Source organism: Fonsecaea multimorphosa, assembly GCF_000836435.1.
Source record: "Fonsecaea multimorphosa CBS 102226 unplaced genomic scaffold supercont1.7, whole genome shotgun sequence".
NCBI classification, from domain to species: Eukaryota; Fungi; Ascomycota; class Eurotiomycetes; order Chaetothyriales; family Herpotrichiellaceae; genus Fonsecaea; species Fonsecaea multimorphosa.
The window spans coordinates 764,983-786,571 of NW_015971641.1; the positions used below are offsets into that span (position 1 = coordinate 764,983).

General features: G+C 54.1%; 7 protein-coding genes across 7 annotated transcripts; 3 read left to right on the forward strand and 4 right to left on the reverse strand.

Annotated features, from left to right (window-relative positions):
- Positions 1–199: 199 nt before the first annotated feature.
- Positions 200–548, forward strand: Z520_04503 (uncharacterized protein; the record flags this gene model as incomplete). Its single annotated transcript, XM_016775010.1, has 2 exons — positions 200–458; positions 514–548. 2 exons carry the CDS (start codon positions 200–202, stop codon positions 546–548), a joined length of 294 nt encoding a protein of 97 aa, XP_016633990.1.
- Positions 549–942: 394 nt separating this feature from the next.
- Z520_04504 (uncharacterized protein) lies at positions 943–2,004 on the reverse strand (the record flags this gene model as incomplete). Its single annotated transcript, XM_016775011.1, has 1 exon — positions 943–2,004. The coding sequence occupies one exon, from the start codon at positions 2,002–2,004 to the stop codon at positions 943–945; it is 1,062 nt and encodes a 353-aa protein (XP_016633991.1).
- Positions 2,005–2,672: 668 nt separating this feature from the next.
- Positions 2,673–4,855, forward strand: Z520_04505 (uncharacterized protein; the record flags this gene model as incomplete). Its single annotated transcript, XM_016775012.1, has 3 exons — positions 2,673–3,718; positions 3,769–4,145; positions 4,197–4,855. 3 exons carry the CDS (start codon positions 2,673–2,675, stop codon positions 4,853–4,855), a joined length of 2,082 nt encoding a protein of 693 aa, XP_016633992.1.
- An 812-nt stretch (positions 4,856–5,667) lies between these two features.
- Z520_04506 (uncharacterized protein) lies at positions 5,668–7,108 on the forward strand (the record flags this gene model as incomplete). Its single annotated transcript, XM_016775013.1, has 4 exons — positions 5,668–6,104; positions 6,217–6,248; positions 6,405–6,472; positions 6,719–7,108. 4 exons carry the CDS (start codon positions 5,668–5,670, stop codon positions 7,106–7,108), a joined length of 927 nt encoding a protein of 308 aa, XP_016633993.1.
- Positions 7,109–8,228: 1,120 nt separating this feature from the next.
- Positions 8,229–10,470, reverse strand: Z520_04507 (uncharacterized protein; the record flags this gene model as incomplete). Its single annotated transcript, XM_016775014.1, has 3 exons — positions 8,229–9,455; positions 9,507–9,889; positions 9,942–10,470. 3 exons carry the CDS (start codon positions 10,468–10,470, stop codon positions 8,229–8,231), a joined length of 2,139 nt encoding a protein of 712 aa, XP_016633994.1.
- Positions 10,471–11,258: 788 nt separating this feature from the next.
- On the reverse strand, positions 11,259–13,337 carry Z520_04508 (uncharacterized protein; the record flags this gene model as incomplete). Its single annotated transcript, XM_016775015.1, has 7 exons — positions 11,259–12,102; positions 12,207–12,261; positions 12,379–12,490; positions 12,598–12,644; positions 12,734–12,819; positions 12,965–12,996; positions 13,137–13,337. The coding sequence occupies 7 exons, from the start codon at positions 13,335–13,337 to the stop codon at positions 11,259–11,261; spliced, it is 1,377 nt and encodes a 458-aa protein (XP_016633995.1).
- Positions 13,338–14,294: 957 nt separating this feature from the next.
- Z520_04509 (uncharacterized protein) lies at positions 14,295–16,135 on the reverse strand (the record flags this gene model as incomplete). The annotated part of the gene is made up of 3 exons (XM_016775016.1): positions 14,295–15,033; positions 15,092–15,980; positions 16,045–16,135. The coding sequence occupies 3 exons, from the start codon at positions 16,133–16,135 to the stop codon at positions 14,295–14,297; spliced, it is 1,719 nt and encodes a 572-aa protein (XP_016633996.1).
- Positions 16,136–21,589: the final 5,454 nt, after the last annotated feature.

Below are 21,589 nucleotides of genomic sequence, written 5' to 3' on the forward strand. Positions count from 1 at the left end.
TTGCAGTCTTGCTCTACCTCCTACCGCTCAAATCTTCTGCTACAATCTAGCCCAAACCCTCACTGAATCAGCCCAGATGCAGCCCATTCTTCGTGTGGCCGCGAGGCCAGTCCGACTCCCTCGTCGCTTTCCAGCCCTTTCCTATCCTGCACACCCAACAAGATCCGCACATCAGTCTTATGGCAACGAACAGTCTGGTATGCAGCAGGGCACTGACCAGAACAACCCTAAAGCCAATATGGAGCATCCTGGCCCAGAAGCCCCTGCAACTGGCAAAGGTGGAAGCTCGTCCGGAAGCTCGTCTTCAAGCCAGCCCAAGATTCACAGCCCCAAATCAGCCGCCGAGAAGGAAGACCCGGAAGTTCGAAAGCATAACGAAGAGCTGGAACAACGGCACGAGAGGACAGTGAATCAGTTGAGCGAGGACGATAACAAGGTGGACAAGCAGTTTTGGAAAGGTTTGTCTTATTTGCCCGAATTTGTCCGATATGGTAATCTAACCCTCAGGCGCAGGCGACGTTGGAAGCCCATCGGAAGACAAAAAGTAGTCATGATTCACATAGGCCTGAAGAGTGTGAGTTGAGTGATGCATTTCCGACGGGAAGCATGGTGCCGGAACGTGAATCCGCACCCGGCGTTTTAAGGCTTTCAACGTAGGATTGACAACTGGGTAAACCCTTGCAATGGGACTTGCAATGGGTGGAAGCTCATCTGTAGCGATGAACGCGAGATTGGGCCGAACCGACATTGTATCGAATGACCAGTGTTGCGCGACTACCAACAAGAAAGCATCTCGTCGTTCAAATAACTGGGAATACGTTGGCGCAGTTATGGACTTGGCAATGGTGCGTTGCCGCAAGCAATGCAATAACTTGTGTCACCAGACCCGGCAAGACAGCCATTCCTTTCTCCATTGGTGATTGAGTCAGATCAGATGTGTTTTCATCCCTTCTTCAGAGCGAGGATGTCGGCCAGGCGCACTTGGCCTCGCTGACCCCAGCCGGCTTGGCCCTGCTCGACGTCCGGTCGGACACGCGTGTACCATGTCTGTGCTCTCTGGTCAAGCTGTTCCGGGCTCAAAGTGGATGCCCAACTCTTGTAAACAGTGTCGATCGCTTTAAGAGTCATAGCGGCGGCTTCCTCTCTCTTACTTGCCATTTCCTTCGGGGTTTTCTTTTTCGAGTCTGGCTTCTTTTGTGATTCTTCAGCGCTGGACTCGACAACGACCATGGATTTGAGAAGGTAGTTTCGAGGTGAAAGAGGTTTGTGTATAGGAGGCCCGGTAGAACTCTTGATGTCCTTACCAGCAATCAAAGGTCCATTGGACTTGCGGAGGGCCTCGAGATCAAGTCCCCAGAACGCAACGCTGGGCGTAGATGTCTCATCTTCAGCGGTGGCAGCCACGTGTCTTCGCATCACTGCCACTTCCCGTCCCATTATCTTGATTTTCGGTTGGCCCTGGGCCCAGCCATCTTCTTCCGCAGTTGGTCCACTTGTTAAGCCAAGGTATTTTGCTTTGCTCTGCGCACCTGCGCTCACGACAGCTTGTGCCAAGCTCCAACGACTCGAAAGAGGCTGCTCGGGGAGTGTGTATGCAAGGACAGCGATGGTGAAGGCCAGGAACAGAGGAGCGCGGTTCGTTTCAATCGTGATATTCTCTAACTCGGCAATGGATATCTCTGTCTGGGGTAGTGCGAGAGAGATCTCATCATCAAGCGGATCTTGATCTGTCCTCGCACGCTTCAAGGTTGAGGAGTTCGACTGCGCCGCTGCGCGTTTCTTGGGATTCGAAATGCGCTTGGCCGCATTGATCACCTGCTTCAGCACCTTCTCATCAGCAAAGATAGTTTTGAGGTCAGTCTCGTCGGCCTTGGAGATGTTCTCGGGCGAATTAAGTTGCTGTCTCCGCAGAGCCTGGATTTTGGGCATAGCCTCTGCCAATGGAATGCGGGCATCTTTGGTCAAGAATCGCAACAGAGCCTGCACTTCGGCCGCAGCGGTCATACTGTGGGAGAGCGCACGGTCAGAAAAGCCACATGTGATTAGTCCCTGAGGCACAACAAGGACGCTGGCAATATTCGCGCAGTGTGCCGGATAAACGATTGCAGTGTCTGAGAAGAAGGGATCGACACCGATGAACGCCGGTGAGTACTGGGTAGTCAAGTCAGCAATGCAGATGCCGCTTGTCTCAACACGAGCATGATGGATGGCAGCCAGTGCAGCGCAGCGCAGTGAAGGGCAGTGGGCGGCGAGGGCGGCAAGGCGGATGGGCATTGCCAAGCCAACTAAAATAAACTAGTACACTATTGGCCGATAGCCAAAGGCTGCTTAGGCCCTGGTGCGGTGCAATTGCCAGTGGGTGCCAGTCAACCGCCAGTGCAGTGGGTGCACTACTACTCCCTCGTACTAAGTGCAGACTGAGTCTAATGAGACCTCCTGTTCCTACCTTGACGGCTGCTTCTTGTTCCGCTCTCACACTGCCAATTCATGCTCATCCGACAAGTTCAACACCCACCACCCTCGCCTCACCCGCCTCCCACCCTCTGATACGTTCCTTCTCACCTCGAACCTCCCTACCATAATACCATCGAATTCTCTGCCGCTTTCCTCCTTCCTCAATTGCCGTCTTCGCGTGTCCGGAGCCGGTCTCCTAAAAGGGTGGCGCAGCGCCCATGGCGCGACGACCTCCTTCAAGACGATCGACATCGATGGAGGACGACACACCGCGAATGTCATCCATAGAAACCCCAAATCCCAATGTTTTCAGTGATGATTATGCCGTTGACCCTGCAGAGTCAATAGGCACCGCCAGTCCCACGGACTCGATTGGCAGCCGGCCGGAAGAGCTGAACCTAGACCAGCGCAATCACGCAATCAACAATCCACGCGAATACACACCTGCTGGACTTCCTGGAAACACATTCGGCCTCAACCGACTTTCAGTCTCCAAGAGAAACCTCCCAGCCGAATCCTCTGCCCACCCTCATCGAGCCGTATCAACCTCTTCCCGTTCCATTGCAGACACCCGAAGATCCCTCAGCACCTCCTCCCGATTCTCCATCCCACGGGCTCAGAGTCCTTATAGAGGGCCTACCGCCCCAAGTCAGCCATATGGCTTATACCCCCAAGTTACAAGAGCATCTAGCGTTATCAGCGATTCGACAATTCGGCCCCTGGAATTGCCCTTTGTCCCACAAGGTGGACCAGAGCACCCATACTCTATGTACCCTCAAAACACAGTCCCCGAGGATGACAGTTCGGATATTGGGTTAGGATTTCCTGGAATGGGTCAATCATATCCTTCGCCTGACACATCTTCTTCCAGTAATGAAGTTGGCGACATTGTCGGCAGTGATGGCCACATTGAGCAATTACCGCCCTACAGCCGCTATGCCGACAACGTGATCGCGAAAGGAGACATGGCTAGAATAGACCCGCAGACGTCGACCATCACCGAAGAATCCGGTCCTGCTCTCACTTTACAGCCTCCCGAAGCCTCTGCGTCAGATGTTGAGCTAACTGCTGTTGGCCCAGGCCCTTCTCAAGACGAAGTCGCCAGGAAAGAAGGGCTACGCGAGAAGCGACGGAGAAGAACATGCTGTGGATTACCCATCTGGACGATCGTGGTTGTCACTGCAATCGTCGTATTGGCAGCAGTAATTGGCGGTGTGATTGGCGGTCTCGTGGGAAACCAACATGGAACACACCAAGCCGAGGTGTAAGTTGATCCAACCATCGTCTATCCTGATACATCTAACCGTTCAATAGCGCAGCAACTACAACCGTTTGGCTCGATGCTGACCCCGCTCAAACTGGTCCGTCGACACCTTCATGTCCAACAGGCCATTACACCATCCCCCTCAATCAGACAGAGGACATAAATTCATGCGTCATCGATCATGAGTACTCCCACACTTGGGCTTGTCTAGATTTCGCGTTACTGGGGATCAATGTCTTCGCAAATGGCCCGAATTATTCGGTAGTGTTCGACGACTACTCGGTGAGACCTCAATTGTTCAGGTATGGACCACAACCTCCCGATTTCAACGGGACATCTTTCTCGATGCAACCATACAACGACAAGGAAGACGACCAACTCGGTGTCGCCCTCTTTTTCAGTGTTCTTTTCGACAAGCTTATCATTGGTACGCTCTTATCATACCCTTAAACAATCAACCACTGACTTGATTTGCTAGTTCCTGCTGATCAGCTCTCTCCTGAACCTGGCCCAATGAAACGCTCCGTATCCGCACTGGAGTTGGCTGGCAGGGGCTTGCCTTATCCGGGAGCAAACTACCTCAGCATCGGGGACAAGCCCTGGTACTGTTTCTGGAACTCTTCCGTCAGCGAATTCTGGGTCTTTTTGGACCAAAACATGAATGACGCCTATGAGACGTATAGCTCTACCTCTACCATAACGTCTGTATCCAGCAACCCCACCAACACAGGCTCTCACAGCATGACACAAAATGCGCCTGTCTACGGCAGTGGCCCAACCACTACGAACCCATCAACCACCACGCCGTACCCAAGTGACCCGACCGATGCTGACTACTGGGCCGGCACGAAAGTCAAGCGTCAAGCCACCGGTGGGTCACCGGATTACCCCAAACTTGTCAAGATGGTGGAGAAGCGGAAGCCTGACAACAATGTGCAACCGTATTGCCAACAAATGCAAGTCCTCAACAATTGGCAAATCATGCCCATACCCAATGTGCCGACCATCTGCATCGATGAGAGTGACTACGGGACCCCGACGCCGGGCCCCAGCAAGAAGAGGATGATACGCAGAGGGCCCCCAAACACGGTGGAGCAGCTGGGATCGAATTGTATTTGCGAGTGGTTCAGTGTATAGGCCCTAAGAGGGTATGGGAATTTGTCTTTATGTGTTACGAGGTCATGAGTGCGCTGCTGGAAGGCCTGCTATTTGATATTCCCTTAGGAAGGATTTTACCCAAGGACGAATCGTATTTATTGGAATATTTCAGGTGTGTATATTTGGGGGTCTGGTTCTACTGTCTGCACTTTAGGCATGGCGGACAGGGGACAGGCAAAAAGTGGGCAATATGGTAGATGTTTCCTACTGTTAGCAGCAACAAGAATTCAAGGATTCGAATTCATTTTCCAAAACGCACTGTGCATCCAGATCAGATGTGAAGAAAAGACAGGCGATTGTTCCCTTGTTCCCTTGTTCCTTGCTGCATCTGACACAGCCTCGTGTTCGTCATGGGTATGGCAAGGCTGACGACACGCTCCATGCCTTCTCAGAAGACCATACTTTTGACTGAGATCATCCTCACGTTCTGAACATTATCCACACTTTTGACCTCGACCAGAAGGGATAAAGCCTGAGATCTCACATGACGAATCCGTCAGCCGCAGAAGTCAAGGTTTTCCCGGAGCGGCCGAGTCAGCTTGTTCCCTGGTTCGGCTAATCGCATGGAATTATTACGAGCTGAGCTGTGGTGCGGCCCAACCATTAACCAACAAGAGCCCGATGCCCGCCATGTGCTTGTGTTGTTTCTATTCTTGCGGGGCTGGAAACGGAATATATGGCTTTTCGTGGGATTTAAAGCGCCTCCGGTGATTCGGGGCTCACTAGGCTTCTGCGTCTCCCCAACACTCCTTTTATCGTCCTTAAAAAACCGCCCAGACATTGAGAAAAAGATGGGCCGCCGGAAAGCCCTGCTCATCGGGATCAATTACCTGGGCTCGCAGCACCAGCTCCAGGGCTGCGTCGACGATGTCAACAATATGTCCGAGTTTCTCGCGTCGCGGGGCTTCTCCAACCACCCGGCCAACATGGTCGTTCTCACCGACATGAACGACCCTCGGGGCCCTTATTTCCCAAACGCCCACAACATCCTCGCTGCCATGCACTGGCTGGTCAGTGAACCCGGTTGTATGTGTTTCTTGCACTACTCGGGCCATGGCGGCCAGGTGCCGGATGAGGACGGATCGCACTCGAGTGGATATGCCGACACTATTGTCCCTGTGGACTTTGAGAGGACGGGCCAGATTGATAGCTCGACGCTGCATCGGGCCCTGGTCAGCGCCCTACCGCCCAGCTGTACCCTCTTCATCCTGTTCGATTGCTGCCATAGGTGAGAAGGCCCGGCGCACCGAAATTCCCTACACTTGCCCTTCGTTAGGTCATAGTGGCCGGTGCGAGTGAGACTTGTCACCTCAGAGCCATTACTAATTTGCGGCCGCCAGTGGTTCCGCTGTGGAGTTGCCCTTCGTATACCGTAAGTACCTACTTTCTCACTATCCCTAGCTAATACGCGGAGAGAGAGAGAGCATAATGGCCCTATGGAAGGGGTGCCCCATACTAGCAATAGTTCTCTACCATCCAGAACCTCTTGACTCCTCCGCAGATGTACGATGCTAACGCCCAATGGCAGGGACCGATGATGACGGGAACGTCAACGTGATGGACAACCTGAGAGCTGGCGCCGAATTGATTGGCGAGGTTAGTATACACTATTACTACACATTGCGGCCTCCCTTCATGTTAGAGACTCATCGGCTCTCATCGGCCTGAGTCGCCGACGAGCCTTACCAAGGCATGTGCCATGATGGGGGGCTGGACATATCCTATCCATTTGGGATGTGATTCTACAATGTCATGGCTCATGTAATAGTCTATCGTCTTGCCCCCCTGTTGACGCAAAAAGTGCCTCCACCTCCCAATACTGATGACATTGCTCTTCGAAAGGCATCACATCTCATCCGCGGCGACTTTTCCTACGACAGCGCGGGCGAGGCGCGCCACCTGTTGGCCGGCGCCACCTCGTTCTTCCGCTCTCTCAAGCACCAGTACGAAGGCGACTACGAGGAAGGCCTGCAAAACGTGGGCGACTTCCAGGACGAATACGGCGCGGAGAACAAGTCGGTCTTTATGTTCTCGGGTTGCAAGGACGAGCAGACTTCAGCTGATGCTTTCATCAATGGCAGACATGTCGGTACGTACTATACCGGATTGCCCTCTGTGTCTCTGCCGCGGTCTCTGTCCCCACTTCCTAACATCAACGTACCCTTACTCTCTTCTGAACACTTGCCATTTTTATGGTATGCTACGGCTCTTAAGAGAAAACGCCCCAGCTGACAAGATGGTGTACCACCTGGGGGTTGGATAGGAGCCATGTCATGGGCCTTTCTCGAGACCATGAAGACGGACGTCTATTGGAACATATCTTATGTCCAGGTACATACATTCCCTTCTTTTCCCCCCCTTCGCCTTTTTTTTTCTCTTTATCTCGCCATCCTCCCCCCCCCCCAATTTACCTTCCTAGGGTGTATTGCATTGAGTTAATGGGCTAACATTCCACCCCTCCTCCTCCTCGCTCTTCTCCACCTCAGATCTTGCAAAACACCCGAGCCCTCCTGCAGCAGCACTACTCCCAGGTGCCCCAGCTGTCGTGCGGGTACCAGTTTGATTTGAATAATCCGTTCCGGATATGACCATTATGATGACGATCGACGACGATGATGACGACGACTATGGTATCACAAGTTGAGATTGGGATTCAAAAAAAAGGGGGGCAATTCTAAGGCGAAGGGTTCGAGGCCGTGCGAGGGAGTCGGTTCTTAGGTCCTCATTGGAACTTCACCGAAGGAGATTCAAATGCATTCATGAATCATGAATCATGATACTCTCACTAGGCCAAGATGACTGATTGTGACATTGTTGGTCAAGGGGGCCCACGTCGGAGATATACGCGATATCTCGGGGTTGCTGTGATCACTCGCGAAATTCATCAGTGCAGGACCAAGGACCGTGGACATGGACATGGACATGAACATGGACCTGAAAGAACCTATAGAAGCAGGACTCGTTTGCCTGGGACTTCTAGTAGCTCCTACATAGTTGCCCTTGCCTCGAGCTGCAAACACGCGACTGCCTGGCTGCATTGTGTCCGAGTCCCACCCACTGGTAATCCTGCACGTTGATTAAACGTTTGATGCGCTTTTTTTCGTTTCCAACCCCTTGCAGATCCCATCTTCGATTGAAGCCACGCTACGGGCGATTGCCAAGTGCGATCTATATTCGAGTCCTCCAATTGACCATGTTCATGCGTATAGTTCGGACACAAGTCCTCCGACTCCAAGGCTCATACGAGTCCGGTGTCCGAGTTGTGGTTATAATCCCATCTCCTATAGTAGTACCTCAGCATTAGAACAAGCACATGACCACGCCGGGGTTTGACCCAGTCACATTTCAAGACTTACCCTTCATCGAACAAAAGTTGAAAGTTGTCAAACGGCCCAAACGACGCAAAGAACTCGTCAAAGGCCGTGCCGCTCAGACCACAGGTGTCTAGAACAGCGTTCATCGAGTTCGCCTGTTGGTCGTTGTCGCGAGGATGTTGAGGAGTGCTTGCAGCCTGCACACCGGCCGGGTCCTGTAGACCCGCCGCGTAGCCCGCATATTGCCTCGTGTCCCCCGTCCTCCCGGCGTTGAGTGCCTTTAGGACTTCGGTAAACAGATTGCGGTGCATGTCCGCGCTCCAAAATGTCTTGTTGAGATGGGAGAGGACCATCAGGTGTAGATTCAAATTGTGCCCGGCGTGCTGGCGGATGAGGCTACCCTCGGATCGGGCAAGCTCGAATAAATGTATTTGCATGGCGACCATCATGGTGGTCACGAGCATTGTGGGCGACGTGTCGATCATGTCCTGTGCGATTAGTCTGTTGAGAGTACTTGTCAAATCGGCTGCTGCGGACTTGGATCTCTGGGTTGCCGCTGCCTGGAGACCGCTTCGTTCCGCGAGTGATAGATGTTCGGGCGTCGAAAGGATGTAAGAGCGATGAAAGACGATGATGACCGCTTGGCAATAGCAGCGGAAATGGCTCATGTGAAGCATCAATGTTCGGGACGACCGGTTTTCGATAATGTCCACGGGAGGAAGGCTTTCGAGAAGTTGTGATACGTCTGCATAGTCGGCTTCCAACTGGGGCAACGACAGCGGCGGTCTTCTGGGGCGGTAGTGTAGAACCAGGGCGTCTTCTAGTTTGATTGACAGCCTGAGGAACTTGAGCCATAGTTCCGCCAGCTCTTCGAGATCAGGGGGTAGGAACGCTTCGCGCAGTTCCGGAGATAGATTTTTGACATCATCCACGACATCGTGAACAGACGGCAGCTGAAGGTCGCAGTCATCCAGGTGGACCCGCATCGGCCTCCCAGTACCCAAACAGATCCAGGCATCGCGGTAGTAGCTGCACCACCACAATCGTCTCCATAGTGCTATCTGCGATGGAGGGAAGGGACATCGTGGAAGTCGTGAATAACTGGGCTCGCGATGGAGCCCAATGCCCGTGCAAAAGTGGATGGCCGCCCCGATCCAATAGCAGGCGCCGTCCAGGTCCTCCAGGTCGGGATACCAGTAACTCAGAAGCAGAACAGAAGCAATGATGGCGGACTTGTCGGTCTCGAGATGTGCATCATATGTCCTCTGAACGCTGTTAGCTCGCTCTGTGTTTCAATTTGGGAAAAACCATCTGACCTTGGCATTCTGATAGCAAAATTGCATCAACACCTTACGGCTCTGGAACCCTAGAGCTTTGAGGGCCTCTGCGTCGACGTAGATAGCCGCAGCGAAAAACACTGACCACAACAACAGACAGCTGACATTGTTGGGGTCGTCGGAGTATTTGGTAACAAATTCCCCGGCATTGACAACAGGCAAGAAAGGGTAGACATAGCTGAAGAAGCAGCGAACGAGCCGGTCGCAAATAGGGGGTGGAAACAGGGGCCTGGAGCCCGGGGTTATCTCTGGTTTGAATTTCTGTCGCTTGAGGACGTTGCGAGTAATGATATAAGGGGCTCCTTTCACGGATCGATTCGGCGAGACGATATCGAACACGAATTCGAGTCCCTCAGCCTCTCCTAAGACACGCAGTCAGTACTGTTGATTAACACCAGAAGGCTTTCAAGGTACCGGCATAATAAGGCACCAGGTCCCGCGACGGCTCAGGCCCACGGGGCTTATCAGACACCGAATCGGAAACCGTGGTGGGAGTTTGCTGAGCGCCGGTTGCGGTCTCGCTTGACGTGTCCGGGCCCCTTTGACAGTCTGGGGATGCGACATGTGCAGGACTCTTCTCCACGTTTAAGTGTTTCCGGGGTACTTCAACAGTATCTGACGCTTGATGCGTTACCTCGGCAATCGACATAGATCTCGGAGACGGGGTCAGAGGGTAGACTGCTTTTGACGAAGGTTGGATTGCTTGGTCTGGCCGAATGTTGTATGCAATAGAATGCGATGAATGCCCCAGTGGATGACCAGGGGAAGGCAACGGCACCGACGTAGCATGCTGCTGACCAAAGATCTTGCAAACAGTGCCATCCTGAGCACAATTTGCACATGGGATGCCCTGGAAAGCAAGCGAGCACCGGACTTTTCGATCATGGCAACGTGTGCAAGCAATGGCCGAGCGCTTCCTCTTGCGAGCCTGTTGTGCATCCATGGCTCCTCCTCCCTCAGCACAGAAAGTGGACGCCCACCTGTGCGACGCGGCCATTGCGTCTGCAGGAATCTCCGCCTTATGTTTGAGTGGAGGAGGAGAGCAACCTCGGATCTTTGGCCATTGGCGGGAGATTGCGGGGAGAGGCCCGCAGACGGTGAAGCAGAAGGCGGCACCGAACGGGGAAGAGGAGGAGGAAGCGATCCTTGGCTGCGGAACGAGGAGGGTCGAAATACAGGCTGGTCCTTGTGAGGGAGAATCGGAAAGCAGTTCCTCCTGCGCGTAGCCTTGCTTACCCAGTCAGAAGGCATACTGCGCCAAACCTTCGCCTTACCTCCATCTCATCCACCGCATATCCTCCTCCGCCTCTAGCACAGCCGCCGAATCGTAGGCCAGGAGCACAACAGTGAGCAGCGAACTCCTTTCCGTATTCGGCACATGGCCTAGCAGTTCACAGGCGAAACAGCCTCAACCGAGGCGGCATACCGAGGTTGCCTCTAATGGCCATCTTTGCAATATATAATATAATATTTATATATGTACTGGACTTGGTTGGGGTTGGAGTGGGTTGTGCTTGCCATCTCGCCATCCTTGCGCAAGCCGTTGACAGTCCAACAAGTGGTGAACCAACATCAATCCACCCCCCTTTTGGTTCCTTTGTTGTCTCTTTTGTCTTTTTTCTACTGCCTTGGGTTTCTTCTAGATCTGTCTGATCTCCCTGTCGTCACTCAATCTTCCACCTGCTAAACTCGCTCACTTGTTGCCCCTCTCGTTCGCTTACTCACTCATTTCTACGCCACCACGCCCGACTGTCTCAGAGACTCAATCTCCCCGTCAGGCATCTGGAGCAGATCCCTCAGGACCGCGTCGGTATGTTGGCCGAGCGTGGGTGGCGCGGTTTTGGGGCCTGCCACGGTCTCGGAATACTTGACCGGATGGGAGACGACCTTGATGGGGCCGCAGGCCGGGTGGTCGAGGTCGGTGACCATGTTGCGGGCGCGGACGTGTTCGTGGTCGAGGGTGTCCTTGACGTCGTTGATGGCGGCGTAGGGCATACCGCTGCCCTCGAGCACGGCCAGCCACTCTGCGGTGGTCTTGGTGACGGTGATTTTCTCAATCATGTCCTCGAGCACGGCGCGATGCTGGACCCGCACGTCGTTGGTCACGAAGCGGGGGTCCTGCTTCCACTCGGGCTTGCCCAGCTTGTCGCAAATGATGCCGAACAGCCGATCGTTGCCCCCACCCAGCATGATGTCGCCGTCCGCAGTCTTAAACCCCTTGTACGGCACAATGCTCGGGTGCGCCGTCCCCCAGCGCCCGCCGTCCCTTTCCCCGGAGATCAGCACCGAGCTGGCAATGTTGGCCAGCGTCGCCACCTGGCAGTCCGCCAGCGCCACGTCGAGATGTTGCCCCCGGTCCGTCCTCTGCCGGGCCAAGAGGGACGCCATGATGGCGTTGCACGTGTAGAGGCCTGTTGTCAGGTCCGTAACCGCGACACCCACTTTCACCGGGGACCCATCCCTTTCGCCAGTGATGTGCATCAGCCCCATTTCCGCTTCAACCATGACATCGTAGCCGGCCCGCGGGCTGTAGGGGCCGTATTGGCCGTAGCCGGTAATCGAGGCATAAATGAGACTGGCTCGCGCCGGAATAAAGTGTCAGTGGACTCTGTCGGCAAGGAAATGAGGGACGAGGAAGAGAAGTTTTGCCTGGTAGGGATCTCGGAAGTAGACGCTCACCGAGGATTTATCTTCCGTATTGACTCGTAGTCCAGCTGGTACTTTTTCAGCGCTCCTACCGGAGTCACATAAAGGCGATCAGTTAATTTACGACACCCAAGCAGGGCTTGAACAAAGCAGGGTGTTTCCATCGATGTCTTTCTCAAACGTTTCCCTCCCAGAGCGGACATACCTGGAATGTAATTTTCCACCAACACATCCGACGTCTTGGCCAACTCATGCAGGATTTTGATGCCCTTGGGGTGCTGGAACGAGAGACCAACCGACTTTTTGTTGCGGTTGACCTGAAAGCAGCGAAAAGATCCTTCATTTTTAGCACCGCGCTCTCTAGAGGGATATCACAGAGGGCCATGCTGCGTAATGATCGAGGAGACGGGGGAAGTTAACTCACACCGATAAAATACGCGCTTTCCCCGGGTTTGCCGCCTTTCACAACCGCTACAGAAGAGGGAAAGGTCGAGTCAGTCGAAGCGGCCTCTCGTAGTGGATTTGGAAGGGTGAATTTTGCTGGCCGAGGGCTTGATTACCATCGTCTTTATACTTTGCGTACGGCGGGCCCCAAGCCCTAGTGTCGTCGCCGCGTGTGGGATGCTCGATCTTGATGATTTCTGCGCTATAGGACGCCGTGGAGAGACTCTGTCAGCCCCGATATACCACGTCGTGTCTGGGAGCCAGATATTGGCGCTTTCTCGGCCGTTTGGCAGAGGGAACGGAGATATGGATGAGGGAGAGAGGCTGGGGACATCATGCGTACCTACCCTAGATCGCCCAAAATTTGCGTACAATATGGCTGCGAGTTTGCAATTTCCAGTCAGTCAGCTAGTCAGCATCGTTGATCCACCGCATTCCACCTCGACACATCAATAACTTCCCATCTCTTTCCCAGGCCACCAACTGCTCAAGTGGTAGGGGCAGAAACCAGGTACTTACGCCAGCCAATACTCGCGTCATGTCCAGCACCCGAACACCCTCCAGCGGCGCTATCTTCCCAGTCTTTGTGCTTGTGGACGAATTCGTGACAGATGCGAAGCACCGACCTGACATGACCGACATGTCGGGCTGGGCTCGAAGGAAGGATGTGCAGCCATGCTTGCCCGTTAAGGCTTGTCGAAGAGCTCTGCTTGGAGCCATTGCGAGGTCGAGATCTGGAAGGGGAAAATGGGCAAAGAGAGGAGCTGAGAGATCGAATGTGAAGTAATTGAGAAGCAATACCTTTTTGACGAGGCCCGTCGCCCAAACAGCAACAGCGGCATCGGCCGCCAAGCGCCGAGGCGATTTCTCGTCCCAACTGAACCTTGAAAGTCCTCATCATCACCGAGGTTGAGGGCCACCAAGAGGGCTACCAAGAGGGCCATCCTCAATCTGAATTACCCAAAGCATGGCATATGCAGGACCGCCATGAGCAACCTCATGAGTTGGCGCCTACAATGGAATGCTTCAATCGGGACCAGGATCACTTTATCTCGTCTGATGATGGCCGTCATTGCGACTCACTCATTCCTATCTCGTCCTCCTAACATACAAGCTATAGTTATACACAGATTGTGAGAGCTGCCACCACCCCGCTCCGTGACGCTTCCCAATCGACAAAGACGCACATTTCAAGTTGCCAGGCGAAAGCCCGCAAGGTATCTTGGACAATAGACCTCCCAATTTTTTTTCGTAAAGTGGTGCAAACGACAGTACAAACAACAAACAACAACAATAACAAAACCAAAAGCGTTGCATAGGTGGAAAGGTGCAAAAGGCGGAATAACAAACGCGCCGTCCCAAACATAGGTCTTCCAAATGATACCCATCAATTCCTTCGCCATTCAGCACTCTCTAATTGATTCCATCTTATAGGTGTTGCAGCTCGCGCCGCATTGAAAGCCAGTCTTTTGTTACCGTAAATCCAGGTCATCAGTAAAAGGAAATGTCACACATTTTGAGCAAGCTGCGGTAGTCCTCGATCAGCCTCCAGATTTCGTGCTCCAGCCGCGGAGATGAAGTGCTGAAAGAGTCGGGTGAGCGACGAGGTTGCCGATTGTTCAAGGATGTGTGAAACGGATTATCCCAAGCCAGTCCTGCTGTTTGTGAAGTCGAGGGTCATGCCTTCTCCGGTGTGGTCTCGGCAAGATCCAGGTCGTCGATGAAAGCCAACCGTTCATTGCGAGGCGAGACGCATTCGTCACCTTCGACAACAGAAGGGTGCATTATCGGCTCGCAGGTGCGTTCTTCTCCTTCGCTCGAAGGACGATCCGAGCGTCCATCGGGGTCTTCCACCCAGTAGCTTTCCAGAGCTCCTGCGGCGCAGACAAGTCCGCCTGCCCACCACGCCAAACCGCTGCAACCAAGTTTCAGTCCAGCTGTGTGTACCAAGCCCGTCACAATGGGCCCACCGGCTCGAGCCAAGCACGCCATCGATGCAGCAGTGCCGTTGACTCTTCCGAGAACCTTTTTGGAGGGGACTGCATTAGCAAGAAGAATTGCATTCGAAGGAAATGATATCGCTTGGAACGTGATTTTGGTCAGAAGAGCGGCGTAGATGCCCGTTCTCTGGAAACGTTCCGGAATAAGCACAAGATATGGCACTGCAAAGTACAGTACAGGCCAGATGGTCATCGCTAGCCGAGACGCATGGAGAGGGCCAAGGCGGCGGGCCATGTAGGGGAAGATGAAGAATTGCGCAAAGATTGAATAAACGCCCTGCACCGCCATCATGAAACCGATGGCTCGCGTGCTCATGCCGAAACCTCCAGAGAATCGGAAGGGAAGTACGGGCTTCGTCTGCATGCGTTCTTCGCTCAGAAAGGTGGGCATCAAGGCGTCGAAGGAAACGCTGTGGCTACAAAACATGTCAGTCAGGCCAGCAGGCCGGGGGGAGGAAGGAACGTTGCACATACTAGGCAAGAATGGCATATGCGAAGATGATCAGTTTCACCTGCCTATTGAAGGGCTTGACCACGCTGCGTATCTCTTTCTCCCGCAGCATCTCCAGGTCCAGCTCTTCCGTTGACGCTGAGCGCAGCAATGGCGAGCTTTCCGTACTCCGGTAACCCGGAGGTGGACCGCGATGGTCGAAGGGGTCCGTGTGGTTTCCTGAAGGAAAGCCCAATTTACCACGCAGTGCGAGGAGCTTGTCAAACCCCGAGCGTTCGGCGAGCGCGGTGACCAACACGGGGCCGAGGTCACGGGGGTCCTTTTTCTCGGTATGTGTTTCTTCGAGAAACAGGACGCCAACCGCGATACCGCAGAGGAGCACCGCAACACAGACAAGATTGGGCAACAAAAACGGGAACTTGTCGAACAGGCCGCCTCGACGGAACCCAAGGGATTCGCATGGCATGGCCAGGGCACCGCCTATGGAGGGACCAATGATGGAGCCAATACTCCAAACCACTGGCATGATGGAATATGCGCGAGGCTGATGTTCCTTTTTCGTCACGAGCTCTGCAACAGTGGTCTGAAGCACTCCCACATTGCCGTTCAGGATCCCACCGAGGGCTCTGGCGAGAATGGCGCTGGACAAATTGCGCGAAAACCCAAAGCATATCATGCTTAAGGCGGTTCCAGCAAGACCCATGATCAAGACAGGTTTGCGGCCGACGTGGTCGCTAACTTGGCCCCAAACCACTCCGGAAGAAAACTCGGCAAAGGCAAAGGCCGTAATGAGCATTCCTGCATAGACCGAAATCTGCGACTCATCTTGGGTGATGTTGAACGATTCAATCATGCGGTATGCATAAGGGAATATCGACATGAAGGCGATTGGTTCGCATAGGCGACATATTGCTGTCGGATGGGTTAGTGATTCGCAACAGCTTGCCAATTTGGGAGAGCCTGCGAGATGACGTACCCAAGACGCCCAATTGCCTGTACGGAAAACCACTGTCGACATGTTTGGGCCCGCGTTCGCTCGGGGACCGCTTGATGAGAGGGTTCAGCATCGTCACCAAGGAGGAAAGGAACTTGTCGTGTGAGGGCGGGAAGGGAGGTGAGCAAAGAAGAGGGTCATCTAGCACACGGCGCGAGGAGAGCGGTCATAATAAGGGAAAGGAAATTTCCAGGAGACAAAGGATCGAGTCAACGATAGACAGGGCGAGCGGGGCACTCTCATCTTTCTTTTCTGGCGGAATGGCGCATCCGCCGCCGCGTGGAAGAGGCGGTGGACTGCCTGGAGCAGTTGGGATGGCACAGAACGCGGCAGCGAGCAGGCCCTTGCGATGGAGACATTTTTGCGCAAAGCCAGTGGCCAAAATACAGCCACGGTTACACGGACGAGGGAGTGCGGAAAGGAAAAAGGCAATCAGGGCAAAAGTCTCTGACATCCGCGCCCGGTTGTCCACAGAGGGCGGTGTTGGGCAGCTCCAGTCAGAGCGCTAGAGCCTGAGCCGTAGGTGCCGTTAGACCAGTTTGCAGTCACCCGAAATAAAATGCCTGCACTGACTGGGGTGGGAGATGATGTTCTTCAAATCGGACGGTTCGAGCGAGTTGGGCAACTCGGGTTGAAAGTCAGGAAGGGCCGGGAAGTGGTGCGTGATGCTCGGGGAAGGTGCGACTTGTGGTGCCCAGGTGGGATGTTGTTAGATCCTGGCCCAGGTGGGCACTGGAGGGGAACCGCACTGTGGATGGAGTCAAGGCCAGGATGATGAAAAAAATGGAGAAAAGGCCAGACGCTCCAGTCTGTTGGCTCTCTAGCCTTTCTCTGCCGTTTAGGCTCCAGAAAGTGGGTTTCAGGGCTGCCATGCGACCGACGGTGGCGGTGTGGATCCGTAGTTGGCATTGTGACGAGGAGAACCAAAGGCTCAGCAACGTCAAGTCGGCTTAAAGAGGAGAAAAAGGAAGGCAGAAAAGTGAAGCGGGCAGGGGGTAAGAAGGGACCCCGGGTTGATACTCGTCCAGTATGCAGCCAATCGAGTAGCGGACCCGGTGTGAATCCAGAAAAATTTCGGCGTCATGTACCAGGCCAGTAAGAATAAAAGCGCATCTGAGCCCAGGAACCGCGACAACGGTACCTTCGGGGCGTTGTGATTCGGAGGATCGATATGCATAGGCTTCGCTCTCCCAGGGTGGAATTTACCCCTGACCAGAGCTTGAGTGGACCGAGCTGAACCAGCTAGGAATTAGAAGCCTGGTCTTCCGGAGGCCGGGGAGCCTGTTTACCGAAGAGTATAATACCTCTAGCGCTGCCCTTCCACCACTCGGCTAGCACTTGGGCTTGACGCTAGACTGCCCCCAGAAGCTTTTGCTTCTTCGCACGTCCAGTGGCGAACAAGCCGGCTGGGAATCCTGCTCAGGATCCAGTGCCCTGTACCGAGTTATGTGACGAGGCAGGCGCCACTACCTCCTGCTGCATCAGCAGCATGTCATCCTTCTTGTTCCAGTGCACCTCGTGACCAGCGTGCCGTGCACGCCTGACCCATGCCCGACATCATACTGAACTCTGAATTGTCTAGGCATCGGGTTTTCTTGTTTTTCTTGTTCTTCTCACCAATCGAACCTTCCGCGACGTGGGATACAGAGGCGGTGAAAAAGGCGGTCATGCCCGACGGATTCGTGGATAAACGGGTCCAGTTTGGGCTGTAAGAGAGGGCTAAGGCTGTCGGGGTGCTGCTGGGTTGGGTGATTGGCGATCGCACAGTGCTCCCGTCACCCGCCGTGGGGTTGAGGGTAAAGCGGACAGAGGTGGACGTGTCATAGACTGGGGTCAGCTTTCAGGAGTTGGCGAGTTACCGTACAGTTGTACAAAGCCGGGTAATTGGGGCGTCGCCTCGAGTTTTCCAATGAAAGTTTCGAGTCGGTAGGATGCGTTGACTGCGCTCGACGTTGCCCCACCTGCTGTACTCGTACTTGTACCCGAGTTCCATGATGATGACGATCCTTTACTCAGTTCCTATGGCCCTTTGGTGGCACTGGCCGGCAGCCAAAGCCAGAAGGCATCGCGAGATGGGCGACTCGCAGCATGCTGCACCCTAGCAGCAGCAGCAGGGGGGATTGCAGAATGACTCAGTGTCTGTGACAAAAAGACCTTTGAGAAACGAGGGCCGCCAAAGGATCCGGAAGATGAGCGGGCCAATTTTCTCCTTCATTCTCCAAACGATGGAGAGGAATGTATTGGGATAGGATGGGGAAAAGGAAAATGTCTGACACGTCAAAATGCACCAGGGCGGGTAAAAGAGAGACAGGCATGGATCACAAGGTTCACCGGTAGCGACTTATTCAACGATGATTCGACTGCGCTGACCAGGGCAGACGCACAGTCCAAGGCAGATTCTGGCCCAAAGCGCGGGTAAGAAGCAAGTGAGAGGTGAAGTGAAAGTGGAAAGTTGAAAAGGGATGGGCAACGGAGAAACATGGACATTGGACAGATTTGCTCCCTCACGAGTCATCACAGAATATCAGGAGTAGCAGGGGCGCAGGGGAGCCAGGGAGCAAGGAAGCAAGGGGAGCCGTTCTCGTTCCCGTGGTTCGCTTAGCAGCTTCGAATCGAACAAGTAAGCAGCCGGTACCGTGCCATTGGAAGGGCACGCCGCACCACCCTCTTCTGGACAGAGACTCGAGGGCTATTTATTGCCATTATCACTCGTACAGCTGAACGGGGGAAGCACAGGTAGCGAGAAGTTCCAGCGGCCGCGGTACTAGGTCGCTACGGTATGAGTGGCTATTCGGCGTGGCGAGCTCGCAAGTAAGGGCCGGAAGAGTGAGGGGGGGTGTAGGAGGGGAAACGTTGATGGGTGCAGACCGTGCAGTGGGTATTAGCGGGTAACGGGACTAAACCTTCCACACAATTGACTTTGGAAGTGAAATTCGCGAGTTTCACCGGAAGCTGAATCCCACTCCCCCCGGGCATTTTCAACCCTGGCTCGCCTGGTGGCCCTGCCCGGCTCTGTTTGACTTGGCGTGCAGCCCCTGATTCATTTTCCAGAACGACGCCACCAGAACCAGTCCTGATGCTGCCACAGAGCTTACCCGTCCGGAGGAGCAGGTGAAAGAGCTGCGGAGGATTGATGAAACAAGAACTGGTGGAAGCCTAGAAGGTCACCTCAAGTCTCCAGTGGAAAAATCTCCTAAGTTTCCGGGGAAGTGGTTCACGCACGAGTGATACCTGAGGTAACTTCTAGGTACCGAGTATCTCGTACTCCGTCCAAACAGCTAGACAGGCCGGTAAAGAATGCCTGCAGTGCTGAGCCCTACCTAACTTACGTCGGGTCACATGCTTAAACGCGGTAGGCCAGGCATCGAATGGGGCCCGCTAGGCTGAGGGAAGCAAGGCTTTAGGCAGCGTCTCAGGCATGCCATCCAGCGTGCCCCATGCCTTTCCCCCTCCCTCTACCTAAGTGGACTCATCTCAATGTCACTTTATCCGATTCCATCAGCAATGCGCGCCCTCGATGACGCCGAGGAATCTTGGACCCGGTCTTGCAGGTCTCTCACTACTGTTGTCCGTCCCTCTATTTTTGGGAGGATGCCGCGTGGAATGGTTCTTACGTATCATGGCATGTTGGTCTTTCACAGGCTGGAATAGCTCCAACACGAGCGACCCCCGCGCCCTCTGCAGCCAGTGGCCTGCGCTTCATCTGTTGCGAGTCCTAAAGGAGCCCCTGCTGGGGCAAGCATGCCATATGCGACCAGACATAACAGTCCTATCCAGACCATCTGCAAGACTCCCTTTCTGTACCGTGTTGCGACTTTGTGTGCCCGTCGGGCGTGTCACTCAGCTACGACACCTGTCAGTCGCCCAAAAGAGCAGTTCCATTGGAAGCATGGCGGAGTCTGCAGGTTGCTGCATCGTCACTGCGCCCCGGAAAATATAAGACCTAAGAGCAGAAGGTCTTTGTCATGACAAAGAATTGTTAGCAGCTAAACTAGCTCGGCCTCAACTTCGTGGCGAAGGTAGTACGAAATGCCCACAGGAAGATGCCGGAAGGAAATCCTCCTCAGATTATGCAACCTGCAGGTTACCGCAGCGTGGGCAATTGCCCTAGAGCATGCACAATGTCGTCTATGATTTTCGGGGTAGCACAAAGGACCGCACAGAGAGTTGCGTGCCTCGCCTTGCGTTTTGGAGCCTCGTTTAGAGAGAACCCATCCCTAGGTAGTCGATATGCAAGGCGCCACCTGACATACCCTACCTCATAATCCCTTGTAAGAGTCGGGCCACAGCATCATCAACCACCGCACAACTGTCACCTCTCCCGGTTACGCAGTGCATCGTTCATCTGGTGCCAGCACATTCCCTAGCCTGTCATCAACCCCTCAACCGGTGAGGGGATTACTCGTTCTGGTTGACCGCCGTCCTAGGACCAGGATCAGAGTGGGTGGACGGTTTCCCATCACCATGGTTGGCCTCACCAAGAAAGATGCATGTCTCTGTGTGACCTGTCACCTCGCCTCCGACAATCAGTGAAAAGTTTTCCAACTTACCGGGAATGAATCATGCACAAGTCGCCCAGGAGGGCAAAGCCACCCGAAGGCCAGTCAAGTAGCGGTCAGATAAAGTTGCATCGTCTCCGATGGACACGACATCTGCCAACACGCCCGTCCTAAATCTAGACCACCAGCATCCTGCATGGGCAGATTCCACCGAGCCGCTCTGGTTAGAAAGGGAGCCTCGCAAGTGTTTCGTGCATTCTTGTAACTCTGCATGCTGTGGGTAGCATGTGTCCCGCTCTCATTCGGCCTCTCGAACTCCATGGCAGTTTCTTTTGTCTTACTGCAACTCCAACAACGCCCGGAACAGCCGAGTTCTGGGATACTGATCGCCTAGTCCGCGTTGAACCTCTTGCGCCCAACGTTCTTGACTTCAATGTGATGCAATACGACAACTTCCGCAGTTCCCGCACAGGCTACTCTGACTGCGCACTACGGGAAAAGGTGGGAATTGGGCACACCGTGACCCTTCATAAACAGGGCGTCGGTGGCGATGCATCTGAAGGCGAACCGGTCACCTGCTTCTCTTCTGCGTTTCTTCCTTGTTTCGTGGGTCAACTGATGCTCGGGCCATGAGAAGTGGCAGCAGATTGGACAGATGGCAATGGCCTCTGACGTCCGAGACATGACTGCGCCCTGCGATAGTAGAAAGTCCGGCATGGAAACGTAACTGCGGCATCGGTAGGAAGGGAAAACAGACTTGGTTGTTCTAGACCGCCGGGTTTGCATCTTGAAATGTGACTCTGGCATGGAAGACTGACGTGCGTCGTCCGATTGCACTTCTGCGAGAGCTGGGCCGTCAGATGTCCTCCTCGATGTGAACATTTGGGGATATTCTTTCTCCCCTTTCAGGAATCTCATGACCCAACTGACATGGCAACAGCTCGTCAAACGCGGTTCATACCCTTGGGTTTCGATATGTGATGGCCATAGAGGTTGTCAACCGTCCTTTTTTGTGCAACGCTGGGGCT